Source organism: Mesoplodon mirus (genome assembly GCF_964341445.2).
Source record: "Mesoplodon mirus genome assembly, chromosome: 19".
In the NCBI taxonomy this organism is placed as follows: domain Eukaryota; kingdom Metazoa; phylum Chordata; class Mammalia; order Artiodactyla; family Ziphiidae; genus Mesoplodon; species Mesoplodon mirus.
Window position 1 is genome coordinate 28126927 of NC_138995.1, and position 21180 is coordinate 28148106.

General features: G+C 55.2%; 1 protein-coding gene across 2 annotated transcripts in view; it reads right to left on the reverse strand.

Moving 5' to 3' along the window:
* Positions 1–21180, reverse strand: part of CPNE2 (copine 2) — a 53676-nt gene that overhangs the window by 1349 nt on the left and 31147 nt on the right. Inside the window, exons 8-15 of one of the 2 annotated variants that reach the window (XM_082607708.1) lie at positions 20407–20505; positions 19792–19878; positions 18365–18424; positions 16384–16517; positions 14207–14261; positions 9336–9387; positions 7768–7901; positions 442–678 (exon numbers count right to left, since the gene is read on the reverse strand). In XM_082607708.1, the coding sequence (XP_082463834.1) occupies positions 442–678; positions 7768–7901; positions 9336–9387; positions 14207–14261; positions 16384–16517; positions 18365–18424; positions 19792–19878; positions 20407–20505 (858 nt within the window). The remainder of the gene's footprint in view (positions 1–441; positions 679–7767; positions 7902–9335; positions 9388–14206; positions 14262–16383; positions 16518–18364; positions 18425–19791; positions 19879–20406; positions 20506–21180) is intronic. The other variant, XM_082607709.1, reaches the window with a different exon arrangement.

Genomic DNA, 21180 nt, shown 5'->3' on the forward strand with positions numbered 1-21180 from the left:
CCTGTTTTCCACCTGAAGCGAGGTGGTGGGTGAGGTTTGATTTCCAGGAAAGCCCCTCACGCCTCTGGGCCTTGCTCTCATCTCTTTCTCCTGGAATGCTTTCCCCTGCATGGATGACGCCGACTTCTGATTCAGGCTTAGAGGGCAGGTCCTCCGGGAACCCCCGTCCTGGAGCCCCAGTCTGGACTGGGCACTACTCCCTTGAGTTCCGTCAGCTTGCTGAAGCAAGTGCTCATGCAACTGTCATATGCCCTTACCTGGGGGCAGGGCCTCACATGGCACCAGGCGGGTAATAGGCTCTCAGGAGGTACGTAGTCAACAGAGCTGAGGGTAGAGGAGCCTAGGATTGGGCAGACAATCCCAGCGCCTTCATTCTGGATGATTAACTATGGTTGCTGGGGTCCTGTAACTGCCTCCTCCCCAGCCCGGGCCCACACTCACGTTGCGGAATTCTCGAAAGGGCACGAACTGCACGATATCGCGGGCTGCCTCCTCCCCTGTGTGGGAGCGCAGCGTGCGGTTGTCCCCGTCCAGGAACTCCATGGCAGCGAAGTCGGCGTTACCCACGCCCACGATGATGATGGACATGGGCAGCTTGGAGGCCTGCACCACAGCGTGCCGCGTCTCCTCCATGTCGCTGATGACACCGTCCGTGATGATAAGGAGGATGAAGTATTGCTGCGGAGGGGGTCAACAGGCACTCAGCACAGCCCTCGGCCCCTGGCCACCCTTCCCCTCCGTCCTTTCCCAATCTCCCCAAACCCTCTGACCCCTGGGAGGAAGGTGGCTCGTCTCCCCAAGCTGTTGCCGAACCCCAGCCACCTCCCTAGGCAGCCACCTGTCAGTGCTTGGGCCCTGTAGGCCTCTCCTCCGTCACAGCTGGAAGCACAAACTGCTTTCTTCCTCCTGCCCTGTGCAATGTCAGACTCCCCAGCTTGGGGGTTTGAGAGCCCCAGACTGGCTCTGACAGTGGCTACACCGTGGGACTCTGGGCAACTGACTCAATTCGCCGTGCCTCAGTTTCTTTGTCTGCAAAGTGGGAATTCCTGCACCTCTCAAAGAGACCATGCCGGCCATGCGGCAGCAGCTCGGTAATCGACAGCTGCATCTGTGGCGGAGTGAGGCCCACGGCTGTTGAGGAATACGCATTCTGGCTTGTGGACTCTGGGAGCAGCCTCCCCTTCTCTGCTCCACCTTCACGTGAACACCTGTGACGCTGCTCGTTCCCCATTAGCACAGCCGGCCTCAGAGACCCCTTGCAGGAGCTAAGCAGATCATCTAGGTCAGTGCTTCTGGGATTGTGGGACTCTGCTGGCAACAAGCAGACCTGGGGGCACACCCCAGCCACAGCATCAGTCACAGTGGGAAGGGTATTGGTTTTGCAGTGGTCTTTGAATTCTACAAACTGCACCCAGGAGGAACTCTCAGTTTGGTGCTCGTGTGTCCCACTTGCTAACCTTCCTTATTAAAAAAGAGAGAAAAGGCCGGAAGCTCAGAGCTCCAGGGACAGCAGTCTCTAGGTAGACTTTGATACCACTGTGCAGCCTGGTGTATTTATTTTTATTACTCTCTATGGCAAGTGGTAAGTAACTTTTACCTTACAGTGGGTTATAGTTTCTTTATAAAATTATTTACATGAAAAAAATACTGAATAATTAGTGTAGGTGACTGGTGGCCATAGCATAGACTGTGGAGGTGGGGAGTGAGTGAATGAAGTTCAGGAAATCTCACTGGATGATCTGTGGGCAGAAGCCCCAGCATTCCTAGCTGCCTAAGACCTCATTTTCAACTTGGCTCTGTGCTTAGCACCCTCTGGTCCCTTTTGGGGAACTCAGTTTTCCCCATACATAAGATGAACAGAAAAGCCCTTGTTGCCCTAATGTTCTCTGTTTGGGGCTTCTGCCTTCTCTTCTGACCCTTCTGATTTTCAGGAGAGGAAATGGGGACCCAGACTAGTCAAGGTCATGGAGCTATAAAGGGCAGAACCAAGCCAGCCCCCAAGTCAGCATTTGGCCACCTTCTCACCCAGCGAAGCCGTCTCCTCCCTGGGAAACATACCATCTAGGATGCCTTGCTCTCCTGCCTGTCCCCCAAGCACAACCTGAAAGGAATGAACCGTGTGGAGGTACGAATGCCACCATCCTAACCCCCAACCCTCGACAGCAGTAGTCCAACTCCTGAACTGTGCCTTTAAGAGACCAAAAGCTTGGCTGGGGATGGATACCTGTTGCTGTGGAGATGGCAGCCCGAATTCCTGTAGTGGAGGGCTGCTGCTGCCCGTCCCCATTCCTGGGGTTGAGGGGCACCTCATAAGCTCATCCAGACCCTTGTCCCCTCATAGCCCACCATCATCCTAGCCAGCACCCCTTCCCTAAGTGGCCCTGACTTCCATCCCACCAAAATAGTCCATGGCAGTATTTCTGGGGCACCTAGGCTGGCAGGAGGGAAGGCATTGAAAGGCCTAGCAATGAGGACAGAAGAGAATACTTGGCCTTGGGTGACAGGCCTCACCACTCGGGGTGGGACTGGTCTCCAAGCCTCCTCCAGCTCAGATGGCTGTCTCCCACCCTCCTCCCCACATGGCCCTCTTGGCTCTCCCTTCCCACCAGCCACGTGTCTGCATTAGGAGACTTGGAGCACGCAGGCCGAGGCCCCCCTCACAGCCTTGGAGCCTTCTTCCCCATGGCCTGGGTTCCTGCAGAACAGTAGGCACCAACTGAAAAGGTGAGTCACGGTGATGGTGACCACACGTGCTCCGTGTCATCCCCACGCTGGGATTCTCCTTTTGGAGGTTGGGGAGACAGGCTGAGAGAGGTTCAGTGACTTGCTCAAGGAGTCACAGCCAGGAATGGCACAGCTGAGATTCAAGCCCAAGCCTTAACTCCAAAGTTAGGGCTCTTTCCACAATGGCAGCAGTGGCCAGTAGTAGCTGTCTCTCCAATAGTGGGGCCTGGCAGGGAGAAGTGAAGTTCTGCTGACAAGTCCTAGGCTTCATGCCCATCCCAGGCAAAAATGAGGTTGTCCAGGAGCCTCTAAGGTCTACTGCAACCCCAGGGGTCCACGATCCCATCCCCAAGACAGATCAGAGGGGAGGTGGCGGGAGGGGGGGTGCTGTGGAAGGGGAGAAAGAAGGGTGGAATCGGGCAGGAGGAGGTGGAAAGGGCCTCTGCTGTCCCCATGGATAGTCCTGGTCTACCCTACCCCAAGCTTTCCCACCTCCATGCCTTTCCTGGTTTATTTCCTTCTGCCTGGCGTACCCTCCCCAGCCACAGCTCCAAGACCTCTCGGAGCGTCTACTCCTCCATCCCGAGTGGATGTGAAGGCTCCCCCAAGCCCTGAGCTCTGCTTTCGCTGCCAGTGATTACCCCTTGGGGCGGGCTTCTCTGGATACTCCTCTCCCCCCACTGCCCTAAGAGCTCCTCAGGGCAGCCCCTCCCCTCACACCTCTGCATCTCATGGGCCTGGCACCCTGTGCAGGCTCCATAAACACAGCCAGTTGCTGCCAGGTCGAACCCAAACCCCAAATTTCCAACACATTTCAAGGACAGAGTATCTCTAGCATTTACCCAAGAGCTTCTTCAGGCTTCTAGGGCTGTAAATAGCCACTTCCCCTAATGCATTTAACATGTGATTTGATTTATAAGAAACTGATTTGACCATAACAGTTGCAGGCAGAGTCCAGGGAAGCTGCACTCACCCCTAGCTTATTTCTGAGAAGTTGGCTGCTGAGGACCTTGGGGAGTGGAGGGAATTCCACGGTGCTGGCTGCTTCCCAGTTCCCCCTCCACTATGGCACCAGTTGCCTAGGTAGCCAACCAGCAATGGGCCATGGATGGGAAGGCCCAAGTCACATGGGTCAGAGCAGAGGGAAGGATGAGGCCCCACAGTAGGAGTCCCTTGGTACCACCCAAACCTCTTAATACCTTTCAGTGACTCCCCACTGCCCTTAAGAGAAAATCCAGATTCCTTACTGGCTTCAAAGGCATCTGTGGGAGCTGGCCTACCTTCTCAACCTCATCCACCCCCACCCAGCCCACTTACATCACACTCCTTCCCTTAGTTACGCCATACACCATGCCTCCAAGCTTTCGCCTATGCTGTTCCCTCTGCCTGGGACACTCCACACATGCACACACATACACACCCTTTATGAGACTAACTCTTAAGCATCCTCCAAGTCTCAGCTTGGACATCAGTCTTCCAGGGAGCCTGCCCTGAGCCCTCTGTCTGGGTTAGATGCCACCTTCATAATCCTATAATTCCGTCATCACAGTTTTAATTGGCTGGCATTACAGCTGCTGTTCCTGGCCTGGCTCCCCACAAGACCACAGGCCCTGGAAGGGCAGAGGCCATGGCTTGCGCATCATGGTCTCCCCAGTGCTGCAGAGAAACATACGCGGTAGAGATGAGCTGCGTGAATGAATGGGAGAACACAGGCCTGCCTAGAGAGACGCTTCCACCATCTGCTCTTGATTTCCTGTGCGTGGGTGTGCATGCATGTTTGTGTGTGGGGGACAGGGAGGATGAAGCCACACAAGTGTTTCCCAAAAAGCAGCTGTATGGAAGCATCAGGTAATGCACAAATTATTTCCTTTTGCCTTAGGCCTACATGGGCTCAGCATCACCAAATGCCGGCCCAAGAGGTGTCCTAAGAAGACTCATCCCCTCATGTTTATTAGGTGCTATTGTGTGTCAGGCGCTGTGCTGAGCAATTTGGATGCTGAGCTCGTTGAATCCTTGCAATGCTTCTATTAGGCAGGTACTGTTCCATCGTCCTCATTGTACAGGTGAGAAAACTGAAGTTCAGAGAGCTTAATAAGCAACCTGCTCTGGGACACACAGGAAGTGTGGGAGCTGGGGTTTGAACCAGGTCGATGGGCCTCCAAACCTTGAGGCATCCCCACCTTCCGTGCATGGATGGACGGAGTAAAGGCAGGAGCTAGAGAATTATCTGTATCTTCTTGGACATCAGAGTAGGAGAGGCCAGTAGAGAGCCCTGGCTCGCCTCCTGCAGCCCAGAGATGCTGGCCTAAAGTCACACAGCTGGGGTGGGTGACAGTGCTTCCCCAGGGTGAGGGAGCCAGGGAAGGCTGCCTCCTCAGGTTGGGAGGACCTGGTCACGACGAAAGCGGCTGGGGTACTGTGAGGATTAGGACTTGTTCACAGAAAGGGCCCAGTTCTTCCTTCTGGAGGGCCCTCAGCAGTTGTTCCCCAGAATGCAAAGACACCTTCCTGGTGGTCCCCAGGGCCCAAGCCCCTCCAGACCTAGGATCCAGCAGACACAGGCCCCTTCTCCCCAGGACCTCATCTCCTGCCCAGTCCTGCCCCTGCCTGGCAGGTGAAAGAGCCCGAGAGGAACACTGGGCTTCATTCCTGCTCCGCCCCATTTTTTTCCCTTAAACAAGAATGCAGGCCTTTCTTCCATCCTTCTGAAAGCTGGTTCAGGCAGATAAAAGTCTGGGTGGGACAATGGCCTGGCTGGTAGCAGGTATCCAAACGGTGTGCAAGCTGAGGGGCAGCCCCTCACTCTGCCCTCTCCATCCAATTCTAGCCCAGCACCCCAGGAATTTAAAAAAGCCACTCCCAGGTCCTCCCCAGTTATTGTCCCATTCAGATGGGCTTACTTGTCCCATTTCATAAAGGAAATAGGCTCAGAGCAGGAAGGGACTTGTCTCAGGCCCTCAGCTGCCATCACCAAGGCCAGGACTAGAGCAAGTCACGCTCCCTGAAGCAGAAACGACCAGGACCATCTTCCTTCAATCCAACATCGTGCACTGACCTCCCTCCGGTCCATCTCTGGCATCTGCCATTCTCCCTGCCTGGGGTGCTCTTCCCAGAACTCTCTGCCACCTGTCCTTCCTCATCCTCAGGTCTCTTTGGGTGCCAGCTGTTGTGTTATCACATTTAATCCTAACACCACCTCCTTAAGGTAGGTCCTATTAGTATTCCTATGGTACAAACGAGGCTCAGAGAGGGTAAGTTTTACCCAGGTCACCCAGTGAGGGATGGGCAGGGGCTGGATTCAAACCCTGGCGGGCTGACCCCAGGACCCCCTTTCCCACAGACCCTCTGCTGCCTCCCAGACAGTCAGACCACATACTACTGTCCTGCCCTCCCCACAATGGCCCTGGTGTCCTCTTTCTCATAACCTCCCCTTCTTTTATCTTTGTCTCCATCTTCGGGAAGGCAACCTCTACCTCCTCAGTGACTGAGCAGGTGCCTCCCTCCTCTGGGCAGTCCCAATGGGACCAGGTTCCTTTCCTTCTGAGAGAGGCCCTGGCTGAGTCACCTCCTCCCAGCTCCTCGCACAGCGCACAGCGCACGACAGGGGCCAACTTAAATCCATCCGTTCCCAGAACACGAGCCACAGCATAGGCCACCAAGTAGATGACGGACAACACACAGACACAGCCTGGCCCTGTGGGGCTGAGAGGCCAACCAGGGAGACACCCAGTAGACAGAAACGCAGAGTATGTGAAGGAGATGTTGCCACCATCATCAGAGTCCAGACAGGAATAAACAGAGAAGGCAGGGGATACGTTTCAGGTGGGTAGGCAAGGAAGGCTGCAGGGAGGTGGCGTTTGAGGGACACTGAGGGATGGGACAGAGCAAGCCAGGGAGAGGGGAGAAGAACCTCCAAGCAGAAGAGATGGCAGGACAAAGGATCTGTTGGGAGACAAGCTTGGTGTCTTTGAGGGATAGGAACAAGGTCGGTGGTGGAATGGTCACAAGTAAAGGAAGGGTTGTGGGGAGGAGAGGCCAGGAGGGGGTAGGATCTGATGTGCGCAGTTAAAGGACCCTCTAGCAGGAGCATGGATAGGAGGGGTGAGGGGCGGCCATAGTGTCCAGTGAGATGACAGTGGCCATGGCAATGGGGAAGCAGGCGAGATGAGGATAGTATTTTGGAGGCAGAGTGAAAAGGACAGTCAGGAAAGGACTTCAGCACTTGTGCAGCATCCCTTTCCTTCCAGGGGAGGAGGAAGCCCAGACAGGGGCAGAGGCTGTGGCGGTGGCTCGGGGGCCTGGTCAGGTGGGAGTCGGACTCACGTCCCAGCCCGGGCTCCACCACCCTAGGGCCAGGTGCCGGGTTCCCAGACTTGGCTCAGCTCCTCGCGGCAGTAGCCCTGGGGCAGGGGCTGGTGGATGGCAGGCAAGGTGGGCAAGGTGACCCTTGGTGACTCCAGCACTGCACCTGGAGCTGGGTGCAGGGAGAGGACCTGGGATGAAGCTGCCCAGGATGGCCGTTTGCCATGTATTCCAGATGCCACACAGCAGCCCTGGCAGCCTCAAGCTTGAGCCTCATCACTGAGTGCCGGACCCAGGCCAGACAGTTCCAAACCCTTCAGCATGAGGTGGCAGCTGCTCTAATGGGAACTAGGTGGCCCAGAGGGTCAGCCGGAGGGCTGCAGGGACTACAGTCTCCGGGTTTCCCTCTGCCTGGAGGGACTTCCCATTAATCACAGCCCCTATTTCCTACTAAGCGCTGAACGAACGGAATTGCTGTCTGTCCTGGAGTCTGTGCTCCAGGAATCCAGAACCAGTCAAGTTGAGCTACTTCCAACCCCCTTCCCATCCCTGCTGGTAAACTAAGGTGGAGAGGCCGGGGCTCACCTAGGAGTTTAGAACAAGGGGAGGCAGAACAACATCCAGCTCGCCAGCCAGCCCCATGGGTGGGTAGGGTAGGAAGGACAGATCTCCATCTGGCAGGGAAGGCCCAGCCTGTGCCAGCCCTATCGTGCACATCCATGCCAGTGATCACCTACTCACCGTGGCTGTCTGCTGCTGCGTGGCTTGGGCCGCAAACCGGGCCACGTGGTTGACGATAGGAGAGAAATTGGTGGGACCGTAGAAGCGGATGTGGGGCAGGCAAGCCGAATATGCCTGGGCGATGCCATCCACGCCTGCCTCGGGGAGAAGACTCTGGATCAGCCAGGTCCTCCCTGACCCTGCACCCACTCTCATCCCAATTGCTGCCCACCCCAAATGCCCCTGCCATGGCCAGTTTGGGCCCTGTGGTACTGGAAGCTCCAGAGGGCAGGGCCAGAGTGGTGTAAAGTAAAGAGCCCTGAACGTGGAGTCTGACCCGAGTTCCAATTCCTGCCTTCTTAGCTGTGGGACCTGGGGAAAGTTATTTAAGCCTGTTTCCTTGTCTGTCAAGGAGACTAGTAATCTACACCCTTGGGAAGCTGGCAGGAGGGTGTCCAGCAGGCTCCTCCCAGAGAAGGGGTGGGCAGAACCTGCGGTGACACTTTGGGGTCACAGGGAGCCACCTGGAGGTCCATTCTGGACACGCTATGGCTTCTCAGGGTTGCTGGGGGAACTGAGATGCTTGCACGGCTCTGCAGACAGTAGGTGCTCTGTGACTAGCCACCGTTACAAGGCTAAGAATACCCCCCCTGCTCTGCTGTCCTGTCCAGAAGGCCTCTGGCCAGAGATGAGGTTGCCCAGTCTGAACTTGGATAAAACATCTCGGCAGACCTGCTCCAAACCAGACAGGCCCCAGTAGGAGGACAGGGCCACGATTTCAGCCAACAGAGGCCCATGGCTTCTGAGTCACAGCATCATCCCCATCGTGGTGACTTGATGCATTTCCCTTCCAAGTACAAACCTGACCCAGCTTCAGGGATTCCCAGGGAAGGTAGATGCTACACCCAAGGCAAGTCCTAGGCTGAAAGCTCTCATGGTGTCAGGAACTACCCTCTTCCATACCCACCTGGGAGCCCCTTCTCTTTCACTGTTTCTTAACTGACTCTGGGAGGCTCAGAAATCCTCTTAGGCCTGGGGCAGGGAGAGCACAGGCACCACTTCTGCTGCCTGCCCCTCCCTCTTGCCCAGCACCCCCGCCCAGGCCATACTCAATCCTTAGGTGCCAAGGCTCCCTGTGGAAGGTGGGGAGAACAGGGTGGGGCAGGACAAGAATGGGCCCTCCCAGTGAGGGCAGAAGGGAGGTGAGAGGCAGATGTGTAATTTGCTGCTCTCACCTCCTCCTGGCCTACACAGGGCTTTCTGTCAACACTTCCCTTAATTCTCACCTGACCACCCAGTGAGGTGAGCTACCCTGCTATCACACCTCCTTGAGGCAGGTGAGGAGGCAGAGGCCCAATGGGGCGCAGTGATCTCTCCAAGGTCACACAGCCAGAAAAGGGCAGCAGCTGGCCTTGAATCCAGGGCCACCTGACTCCAAATTCCAGCTTCTCCCCAAATGCCACACTGAGCAAGTGCGAGGGGAGGGGAGAGAAAAGAACAGAAACCCGTACTCCTCCCCGGCATCTGCCCAGGGAGATGGCCAGGCCTGGCGTAAACCCAGGGGAGATGCAGGTGGGCTTGACACTCACCTGAGCAGAAGGGGTTGGTGGGGTTAAAGTTGATGGCAAACTCATGGGAGACCTGAAATGCAGAGAAAATGCTGAGCTGAAAGCCTCCTGGCCTAAACCTGGGCCCAGGCCCACCTGCTGCCAGGCAAGGCTCCCTCTGAGGGAACCTGGCTCTTTGCCACCCTGACCCCAGGTCAAGGCTACTGATACCCCTGCATCTGCTTTCACCTCCACTGCTAGGTCTGACCCACAGGCCCAACCACCCTCACTTTGTAACAGAAGAAACAGAACCTTCCACACCACCCCAATCTCTTCCGAGGGGTCAGGGCTGTCTATGCCTCCTCGCCCCACTGTAAGAGTCCCTAGGGACTTCCCTGGTGGCACAGTGGTTAAGAATCCACCTGCCAATGCAGGGGACTCGGGTTCAAGCCCTGGTCCGGGAAGATCCCACATGCTGCGGAGCAACTAAGCCCCTGAGCCACAACTACTGAGCCTGCGCTCTAGAGCCCGAGAGTCACAACTACTGAGCCCACGTGCCACAACTACTGAAGCCCGCGCGCCTAGAGCTCAACAAGAGAAGCCACTGCAATGAGAAGCATGTGCACTGCAATAAAGAGTAGTCCCCCGCTCACCGCAACTAGAGAAAGCCCGCAGGCAGCAATGAAGACCCAAAGCAGCCGGGGGTGGGGGCGGGGGTGAGTGGGAAGAGTCCCTGAGTAGGGTGGAGATGCATCTGAGGGTGGCGGGTTCAAGGAGCAGTTGGAATGTCACCTGCTTTCACTGTGGTGGGGCTATAACGAGAGTTCCACTTCTTCGGGCCTTGAGTGCTTTCCCCCATCCTACTAATAAGCACGAGTGCTTGGAAGGGAGCCCACCTTATGCCAGCGAGCCAAACTGGGGCTTAGCTGACAACCCACTTAAAGCTGGACTGGGGGATCAGGAAGCATAATGGGGCCAGAAGGGCAGGGAATAGAGAGCCATATCCCAGTTCCTGCAGACCCAGCCCCTAGCCCGGGGGCATCATCAGAGGCTGACCCTGCACACTCCAGGATGCTGCTAGCCCACAGAGGGACTGATAACTAGACCCCATTCAGGACTGTGGGTCAGACTTCGGTGGCTGCAGAACCCAGGGCCTCAGGAGAAGCCAGACCTCAGATGGGAAGACGACCCTCCCTCCCTCACCTGCTGCCTCCGTCAAAACCCCCACTCGGCCCCTTCCCTGTGAACCGTGTGCCACAGTCCACATTCAGGGCTTTGCTAGCATCCCCTCACTCCTTGCAACAATCCAACAGATGAAGGCCTGGTATTACTCCCTTTTTCTGATGTAAAACTGAGACAGAGAATGGACCAGAATGTTCCCATATTTACTGAAGGGGAGAGTTGGGACTAGAACTGAAATTAGGCTGCCTCCTGAGCTCACAATCCATAAACCCACTAACCCGAGAAGGTGTTCCTCTCCTGAGGAGTTTAAATGGGAGGGTGAAGAGATGCCCAGGGGGAAGGGACCCCCACCCTCAGAGGCTGGAGGAGCACTCCAGTCCAGGCACAGACGATCCCAGGCAGACGCTTTAGCTCCGAGACACTGCAGGGGGGTGCTGGGAGGCCCTACCAAGCCTGACATCTGCATTTTACAAGTAAACGGACTGAGGCCCAGAGAGGGGAAGCCAGGTGCCGAGGCCACACAGAACAGACCTGAGGCCCAGGCCCCTCAAGCCTGGTAAAGGGGTTGGGCCGCTGACCTTGGGGAGCCCTCCTGGGCCAAGATGGGAAGGACTCAGCAGAGAAATTCACCCCAGCACTGCCCTGTGCCTGGCAGCCTGAGGAGAAGATCCCTACCTGTTCAGGGGAATGGACTTTTCTGTTCTTTGCTCCCTCAGCCCTGAGTGCTTGACATGGAGCAATTCCCCTGATGCCCCTCTTGGGCCCTGTTCCTGCCCAGGGGCCCTCTTCACCCTGTCCCCGGCCCGGGCTCCAGGTGTGGGGGCTGGAGGTCCTTGTTGCCATGGAAACTTCATGAGCCTCTATAGTGACTAAGAGGGGGGGCCTGTACAGAGGGGGCTGAGAGAGGAAAACGGTTGCCAGGGAAACAGGCCTCCCTTGGGCCAACGACTTCCTGCAAAATCAGATTTTAGGAGATTTTACAGACCAAGGGGGAAAAGCCACCTCCTGATAGGGATGGATTAATATTCTGTTTTCTCGGTCACCCAAATTCTTCCTTCTCCATTTTTTTCCTCTATTAAGGGGAGAGTGGGGCCTGGTGGTTGAGTGGGTGGGGCTGTAGCAGGTTACCCATCTACCCTGGAGGCCTCCCAAGTCATCTACTCTACCCAGCAGCTCCATTTCACAGGTGGAAAAACTGAGGTTCAGAGGGGGCCAAGGAATGCCCAGGTCACACGAGTGAGCCACAGCAGAGCCGGGACCAGATCTGGGGGACAAGAGTTCACGTTGTCTGTAGCAGCCCAGCCCCCTCCCACACTTGCTGCCCTAGTTTGCCTGAGAAATGCCAGCAAACACGACAAGCTTCCTGGAGGCCACCCCAAGCCGATTAGGGGCCCCTGGGGACTGGCCAGGCACAGGTCTTTGCCCTGGGACTCCCTGCTGCCTTCTGACGATCAATGGTCCCGTTCACCCCACCTGGCCAGGCCCAGCCCATGGTCTTGAGTTACTTAAGAGGCTGTTCCCTCTGGTTTTGGCAGGGCAGTGGATGGTGGCATGGAGGGAGTCGAAGGGATCTCAGAGTGACCATCATCTCTGAGCCTCAGTTTTCCCATCTATAAAGTGGGGAGAGTTATAAACTGTGCTCCTCTCCACCCCAGACCTTGGTCAGGCCTGTCCTTCAGCCTGATCCCTCTCTTCATCTGACTAACTCTGGCTAATTTTGAAAGGCCAATGTTTCCTGAGTCCCTCAGCCACTACCCAGGTCAGGGGTCCTCTTGGGGCTCACCTGGACCAGGCCCAGGGAGGGACTGAGGTCCTGAGGGCAGGCAGCCGAGTGGCACGCTCCCTCTAACTTCCCACACTCAGAGAACCAACACCTCTGTCTGCTCAGGCCACTGGGCCCCAAATTTACTGTCAACAATCACGTACTGCATGCCTGGAGCCAGACACAGCAAGGAGGAGACCAAGTGCCCTCCCTGAGACAATGAGCAAATCAACAAATACAGAGTGACCACAAAGTTCCGGGGCAGGGAGGAGGGGCCCCACGTGTGCACGCTCAAGGCAGTCCTTCTAGAGGAAATGATCTCTCGGCTAAGCAGCAGCAATGGGAAGTCAGTAAAAGGGGGTAAAAGGCCAGGGGAAGACCACATGCAAAGACCCTGAGGTAGGAACGAACAGAAGAAGGTTCATGTGGCACAGTAAGGTGAGTTAGAATGAGAGGGAAGGTAAGGGGCTGGGAGGGCCCAGGTCTGGCCAGCTCCAGCAGCACAGGGAGGTGGGATAGAGCATCTGCCCTTTCCAAGCCTCGTTCCAGCATCCCTCCTGGCACCACCGGGCACTCCAGCCTGGCCAAGCCCCAGCCTCCCCAGAATTGCCCTGTGACATTTCCAAGGAGGCTTTTGCACAAGAAAACATCTCATTCAGCCAGAGTTCTTTGAAAGCTGGCTGGTGTCCTAGCAACAAGATAGTGCTGGGCCTGGCTGCACCAGCCTGCCCTGCCCCCAGTGGCATCACCGTGTCTGCCCAGAGGCCCAGCTGTGGTCCCACAGGGCCCTGCCCCCTACCATACACTAGCCAGCAGGCCACCGAGCCACCCCCTGAAATTCTAGGTGAAAACTGCCCTCCCCGGAGAGGATGTGAGGGGAACGCTCACTCTGGAAACAGCATGTGGTACAGCAGGGCAGACGAGGGGCCACTGGCTGAGACATACATGTAGATTTAGGAGTCCTCTATGCCCACAGCCGCAGGCTTCTCATCAGAAGGTTAGCACATTCTGAGAACAGACATGAGAGTCCACCTGCCCAGTTGGAATTCAGGCTCCCTGTTTTGAACGTAACCTTGGACAAGTCATTGAGCCTCTGTTTTTTCACCTGTAATGGACATTGCCCCTTCTCTCCATCCCTCCATCTTGCCAACCATCACCCCAGCCAGTCCCCACTCAGCAGCCAGAGTGAGCCTTCAAAAATGCCAATAACACCCCAGGTAGACCCACCCATTGCTTGCTGCACGGCTGGCTCCCCACCTCTCCAGCCACATCTCTCCCCACCCTGCCCATCTTTCATGGAGAGTTCATCACGCCCACCTTCTTTCAGTTCCTCCAACCACCCTGCTCCCTCTGCCTCCCAGACTTTGCACAGGCTATTCTCTCTGCCCTGAACACTCTACCTGCCACGTCACCACCTCAAGTCACTCTGCAAACTCCTACTCTCCTTTCCCCTCTTGGCTTAGACCTGACCTCCTCCAGGAAGCCTTCCTGATACCCCCAGGCCAGGTTGGGGCCCTCCTCTAGGGACTGCTGCCCCATTCAGCACTGACGACACTGCCTGTCTTTAGGGCTGCCAGACAGAATAGAGGATGCCCAGTTAAATTTGAATTTCAGATAAACAATGGATAATTTTTTAGTATAAGTATGTCCCAGGCAATATTTAGGACATACTTAAACAACTTGTTTATATGAAATTCAAACTTAACTGGGTATCCTATATTTTTATTTCCTAAATCTAGCATCTTCCCTACCTGACTGGGGTACCAGGGGACAGATATCGTAACTTATTCCTTGTTTTAGCCCCACTGCCTGCATGAGGTTCAAGCTGAGAAATGTGTGTAGGTTTGGGGTAAACGCAGAGAAGGCAGGGCAGCTGGGCCATAGCCCAACCTTTCCAAAGCAGATCCCAGAGAGGCCATACATGCAAATCCCACCTCAGCCAAAAGGAAAACAGTCTGGCTTCACTTACCTTCCAGTCTGGGGGTAACTGCGCCCCAAAGCCCAGAGCTGGAAACATCTTATCACTAATCAGAGAAAGGAGAAAAAAATACTGTGAGACAACCAGACAGGGGCCTCATCTACCCACGCTCACCCTCCCAACCCCCTACCCAGGGCTGGGCCCACTCTGCCTTGCATACCTCCACGGACAAAAAGAAAAAGCTCACCACCTCTAGAAAAAGCTCTGTTTGAATGATCTATTGAGCCCAAACCCACTTCTGGGTATCTGGTGAATAAGAGGCTTGACCCCCATCTACACCTATGGCAGACATTGCTAATCAACCACAGCACTCCTAACCATGGGCCTGAGTACAGCTTCCAGATCCTTCTCAAACGGGGACCTTGGCAATCACTAAACCACAGTCATGATGCAAGTGAAATGTACTGGCTGTTTCTTGACGTCCCTTTTATGGCTGGGAAAAATTCTAAAATGAGAACACTGGCTTGGCATTCAAGACCCTTCATCATCTAGCCCAAGAGCCTAGTCTCATTTTCTACCTGCCCTCCCTCATTCCCCAGTCCCCCAGCCCTGGACACTGGCTACTCACTGTTCCCCAAATACACATGGCATCTTCACGCTCCAACTTCAATCCTATTGCACCCCTTCTTGAACCCCCTTTCCCAATCTGTTCCCTGTGGCAAACTCCTACTCATCCTCTAAGGCCCAATTCAAATGGCCCATTCTCTGTGGGTTTCCCTGAGACCCCAGGATGCCTCTCTCTTTGGTGCTCCCACAGCTCCTGTCTCACATGTAAACCGGTCTCTTGGAACCCCAGTGATTTCTTCCCTATCTTCCTCCTCGAATGGGGTCTCCCTGAGGGCAGGGACTGTATCTCATTTGTTCATTCATTCAACATGTATTTACTGAAGAATCCTCTGGCTGCTGTGTGGAGGACAAACTGTCAGGGACTAGGGCAGAAGCAGGAAGACCAGTGAGGTTACTGAATGGCTCTGGTCAGGAGGTGATGGTGGCTCAAACAGGCTGGTAGCAGTAGGGGTGGGAGAAGAGGCTGGATTCAAGCATATTTTGAAAGGATTTCCTGAAGGAATGATGGGGGAGATGAGGGAAAGAAAGGAAGTGAAGGGTTTCAGTGAGTGGTAGTGCCTCTCCCTGAGATGGGGAAGAGGGGAAGAGGGGTAGGGGTGGAGCAAGTGTCCAGTAACGCCTGAATGCCCATGAGAAGGCTCAGCAAAGGGGCTGAGTGGGTAGCTGGATACAAGGGTCTCTGGAGCAGCAACAGCAGGCTCCTCCACCCAACCATGCAGGTGGGGACTTCCACCTCCCCTGCTCTGCATGCCATACCTCTCTTAATGTGGCCTGGGGTCACAGCCACCCCTTAGGCCCTGAGCCCCCTGGGAGTCAGAAGCTGCACCTTAGGCTGCCTCTCTCAAGGAGGCCGAAGTGCACACAGGATTCCTGAGCCTGCTCTTGTTCCTACCAAATTTGTGGGACCTGCCCCTTTCTCCCCTGCTCCCCATGTGTCCTCCTGGTCATTCCACACTCTGACCTGGAGGTCCGAACAAGCACCATCTGTGAGAATGACATCACAACCCTCAAGTGACTTCTGGATCCTCCAAGGCCCTCTTGACTTTGCATCTGGCCCATCCTGTTGGTGGCCACACCCTCTACACAGCTTTCCCTGACTCTCCACTGTCCCCACCCCACCCAAAGATCTCCAGGAAGCATGGTCAGAGGAGCTGGCTGCTCCTCTGAAGTTCCCAACAGGAGTGAGACTGTTAGGCCATTAGGTGGCAGGTACAGGAATCAAGATGTCTGGGTTCCAGTTCCTTGATCTGGGTGACTGGATAAATTCTCTATCTACATCCTAGGCCCATTTTCCCCCAGCTCTAACAGTGGAGGTTGCAGCAATAGCAAACAGATTTCATTTTCTATCCTGACTCATTTTCTTACTCGGTGTACTGTGTGGAGAAGGATCTCAGTATGGATCTGGGCTCAGTAGGTCAGAGATCAGCAGTTGATTAGCAATGTCTGCCACAGGTATAGGAAGGGATGGTAACTGCATGCATGTCCTATGCTACTCATTCCTAGGTTTGATGATCTCTGGGTCCCTTCTAGCTTTGAAAAGCTGAACTTCCCAGGATGGATGGAGCCCAAGCTGACTAGTCAGAGTCCCTCCCCAAGCTTACCTGTCATAGTCCTGAATGATCTGCCCAACAGCCCAGATGGCTGACAAATATTCATTGGTGCCCATGGGGTTGATATAGTGCAAAGAGGAAGGGTCGAGGGGATTTCCATTGGAGGCTGTGAAGTCTATCCCAACCTGCAGAGTGGGGGAAAAGGCCACCCAGTGTGGCCAGAGACTCCAGCTCCCTACCTCACCTCCAGGGAACAGACAGGCTGATGGGACACAGGAAGCCCACTTCATCTCCCAGCCCTGACCCACCCTTCCAAAAGATGGTCCAAAACCTGGAAACTGTCTGACTGTATTACTCCTCTGGCTCTAATGCCATCTGTGGCTCCCTATTGCCCAAACATAAAGTCTATTGCCCAGATGTGATACAAAGCCAACTTACAGCCCCAAATTCCTTTTCCCCCCTCACTGTCCCAACCCACACACTCATCTCCTCCCATTTCCAGGCCTTTTTTCATGAGTTTCCCTCTACCTGAAGAACCAGGCCACCTCGTCTCCCTATCTAATTCTCCTCCAATTTGCAGGCCCAATTCAGGTGCCACTGCCCCACTGAAGCCTTCCCAGACACCTCGCCCCTGCACCAAGCCATCTCCTCATCACCCCTCAGACCACCAAGGGGCACCAGGACCTGGGGCTGCCTGGTAGGGCAGTGCCTGCCTTCCCAGTCAGACTGGATGATCACTGCAGGTAAGACACATGGCCCTGGAACCAGGCCCAGGGCTGGGCACAGAGCACCAGGTGGGTGCCCCACAGGGAGCTGGAGCTGGCGGGTGGGCAGGGTACTGGGCTCCACCTGCTCTCTCAGCCCCGAGGGAATTCCAGCACAGAGGGGCGGACAAGACTGCCCAGCTGGGAAGGACTAGGAGAGGGACCCAGGGCATGAGATGGCCACCTGAGAACTCAGTTAGGATCAGTCAGGGACCCCTGCAAGGGCACGGCCTGGAGTCTGGCACACAGGAGGTGCTTGGTATCATTTGCTGAGTGAACACATGCACGCAGGAGGAACAATAGGGCCCGGCCACTCTGCAGGGGAGGGGGGGCTGTGGTGACCAGTGGGGTTACAGGTCAACAAGGCCAATCCCCTGCACCTTATAGTCCTGCAGATGACTTCCAGCCCCCATGGGATCAGAAGCAGTGATAGAAAGCACAGAGGCTAGGTGGGAGGTGAGCAGAGTATGGGACCCTGGCAGGAGTTCTCCTCTGGGCTTGAGGCCTCCCTTCGGGTGAGGAACGGGAGAAGTCTATGGGGCATACACTCCAGGCCACCGGCAGAGTGACAATTCATTCTTCCAATGAGCATATACTGAGCAGGTGCTATGTGCCAGGCACTGAGTGATACACCGAGGGTGGAGGGGGAAAAAAAACAAAACAGTGGCCCCGCACTCAGGACACTCACAGTCACTAGTCGCTAGTGGGACAGGGACAAGTGAGAAATACTTAAGAAAATTCAGAGTGGCAAGTGCCCTGAAGAATAATAAAACAGGAGAAGTGACAAGAGGAACAGGAGGCATCTGGGGGAGGTGACCTCTGTGTCACAGCCTGCAGGATGGCAGGGCAGCAGCCAAGAGAAGGTTCTGGGGAAGAGCATTCCAGGCAGTGGGAACAGCAAATGCAAAGCCCCGAGACAGAGTAGAGCTTAGCGTGTTGGGGGAGGATCAGTGTGGATGGAGCTGAGTGAGCAAGGATGAGGGCACAGCAGATGAGGCAGGAAGGGAAGTGGGGAGGAATTTGGCTTTTTTTCCTTCTGAGGAAGTGTAACCAGTGACATTCTGAGGGCTGGGCAGCCAGGCCCTGAACCGAAGCTAAGCCCTGACTCAGGCCCATCCACCTATACCCTCTCCTCTGGGCCAGACACACCCCTTGCCCTGGGGAGGATCATTCCTGAAGTTTATCCCAAGTCCCTCCTGCTGCAATCATGGCCCAAGCCCTTAGGGAGGATCCCCACTGGGGTGGGGTGGGATGGGGGAGAGCCTTACAGTGAACATGAGCTGGCAGCCTCCCAGGATGTAGTCCAGGAAGGAGTAGTCCCGGTTTATCTGGAAGGAATCAGAGGGGTGAGTGGGCCCCTGCCCTGTACCTGAGGGCTTGCCTTCACTTGGCCACACTCCACAGGTGACCTTTGGGGAGTTGTTGCTCTGTGTCCTGACAGGGGTCAAGGAGGCGGAAAAAGGCAGATGGACCTGATCTGATTACAACAAAACCCAAATCCCTCTATAAAAGCACTCAGAGCAACAGTTACCAATAGGTGGGACACACGGACGGACGGACACACACACACGCACGCACGCACGCACGCACGATGAGTCCAGGCAGTGTCCCAGGGCCCAGTGTAGCCCTTACCAACCTCGACTTTGAACAGAGAGAGGCCAGGCCTCTGGCTCAAGGCCTTCTGCTATAAACTAATAATTAATAAAGCTGCTAAAACATTGTTTGTTTGGATGGTCTCTGCCTCCTTTTGGCAAAGAATACTGGCCTTCCAATTTTGGTGGCGTTAGAAAGGTTCCTTTCAAAATAAATGTATTTAAGTAAAAATAGACACCAAAATGGGGGGAGGAGGGGCTGAATACAAAACATAACAAGGCAGGTGGAAAAAATCATGAAGAGGGATGTGAATGACCCAAGTTTCAGAAACAAGGACCCGAAATCATGATGCTGCAACCTGCCAGCTTAACTTCTACAGGGCACTGCTACGTTGTGACCTCACTGAATGGTCATGGAAATCCTAGTCTCCAGACAAGGAAACTGAGGCCTGGGGTCGGCCAGCTGGTAGAGAGAGTGTCAGGACTTGGAACCTTCAGGCCCAGCATCCAGGGTTCTTGCTGCTCTGGCCTGGGCTGCGTTCCTTAATGTCCTACCCGATTCCAGCAGATACGTGGCCACCAGATATCCAGGGGGGCCTGGCCCCTGACCTCAGCCTGGCCACTGCCGGTGCAAACTTCATTGTCTTTGTGGACTTCAGTGGCCCCAGTTACACTACGGTCCTGTAACCTCAGTCCTCACTAATGTCACTGCCAGAGGACAGGGCACCCTGGCCTGATATCCTCTGCCCCTCTGATGCTGAACATGCAACGGGCAAGCCTGGGAAGCAGTAACTCCCTACAGCTACGCTCCAACAAGGAGACCCTGGAAGGTCATCACATGCCCTCCTTGACTTCCACAAAGGAATGTGATATGAAACTAACACTTTACATGCTTTACCTGGTTAACCTTCCCATTCTATAGATGAGGAGACTGAGGCCCAGAGAGGTTAAGCTCGGGTCATAGAGCCAGGACATGGCAGAACCAGGATTTGAACCCAGGCCTTGCTGGCTCCAAACCCAACGCTCTGTCTCTTCTGCAGTGATATACCTTCTGTGTGGCCCCACACCGGGACTGTGCCCCCTGCCCACCCACGCTGGCTCACCTTGCAGGAACGCAGGATAATGACGCCCGAGTTTTTATAGTTCTTCTTCTTCTTCTGCTTCTTGGGGTTGATACACTCAAACTCCCGCTGGGCAACATAGGAGAAAGAGGAGCTCAGCTTGGTGCTGCTGTGGGGACTGACCCTCCCCTGGGCCCCAGAATCTACTCCACAGCATTGACCAAGGGGCAGCATGCCTCCTCCAGGAAGCCCCCCCAGAAACGGTTCCTGCCACCTTGGGCTCATGCCAAGCTATATCTGCCCAAGGTCAGAAGATGTGCATCTGCCCTCCATCCCCAGACAACTCATCCAAGTCATGTCCACTCATGCACCCAGAACTGTCGCCCAGAGCCTGGCTTCTCAGAGTTAAATAGACAGCTCCCGAGTACTCACTATGCTCTAGGTACTTTACCTGTTTAATCTCATTTAATTCCCACTCTACTCTTCTGCCTCCACTTGACAGATGGGGAAACTGAGGCTCAGAGAGATTAAATGTCTTGCTCAAGGTCATAAGGCAGAGAGGTGGGATCTGATCCCCAATCTGCCTGATTCAAAAACCTGTGCCCCTTCCCCATCCCCTGCCGAGGTCCTGGGGTCACGCACATGTGCACATCTTACCGGGATGCCGTCACGAGCCTCACACATCTGTGACACCGAGGTCTGGAACTCACCGATGAAGTCATGGCCCCCGTCGTTGTCATAGTCATAGCACATAACCTGGAGTAGTGGGTCCAGCGAGGTCACCCCAGAGCTGCCCCACAGGAGGCACTCGCCAGCTCCTCTCAGCTCCCTGAGCAAATCCCATGCCTTTTTTGGGGGGTGGTACCTCCCTCTCCCCCCCAGATCTGACTAGGTGGCTTGGGATGATGCCGGTAGCTCCTGAACTGCCTCCTGCAGGAAGCCTTCCATGATTGCCGGGAAAAGGAGAAAGGGTGCCTGCTCTAGTAATGAAGGCCATTCCCTCTGGAGCAGGAAGCTGCACACCTCACAGACCTGACACTGGGCTGCTAATCTATCTTGGGTTGTGGCCCACCTGGCCTCATGGGCCATGGTCTGGAGTCCTCCCTAGACTGGTATTTTCTTCCTGAGATGGGCACAGAAAGTCCCAGCTTGATATGCTCTTTAACTTAGCTGCCATGACACTCCTGGAAGGAAGGCAGGAATTGTTGTACCCATTGTACTGATGGGTAAACTGAGGCTCTGAGTGGGAAGCACTTGCCCAAAGTCTCACAGTGGCAGTAGTAGACCCAGAACTAGAACCCAAGTTTCCTGGTGCCCTGCCTGGGGATCCCTACATGGTCTCGGGGCCTCGCCCCACCTCGTTTGCTCTCAGACATGGCCCCTGAGGACTTAGGGCTGTAGAGACTAGTAATCATCACCTTCATCAAAGCA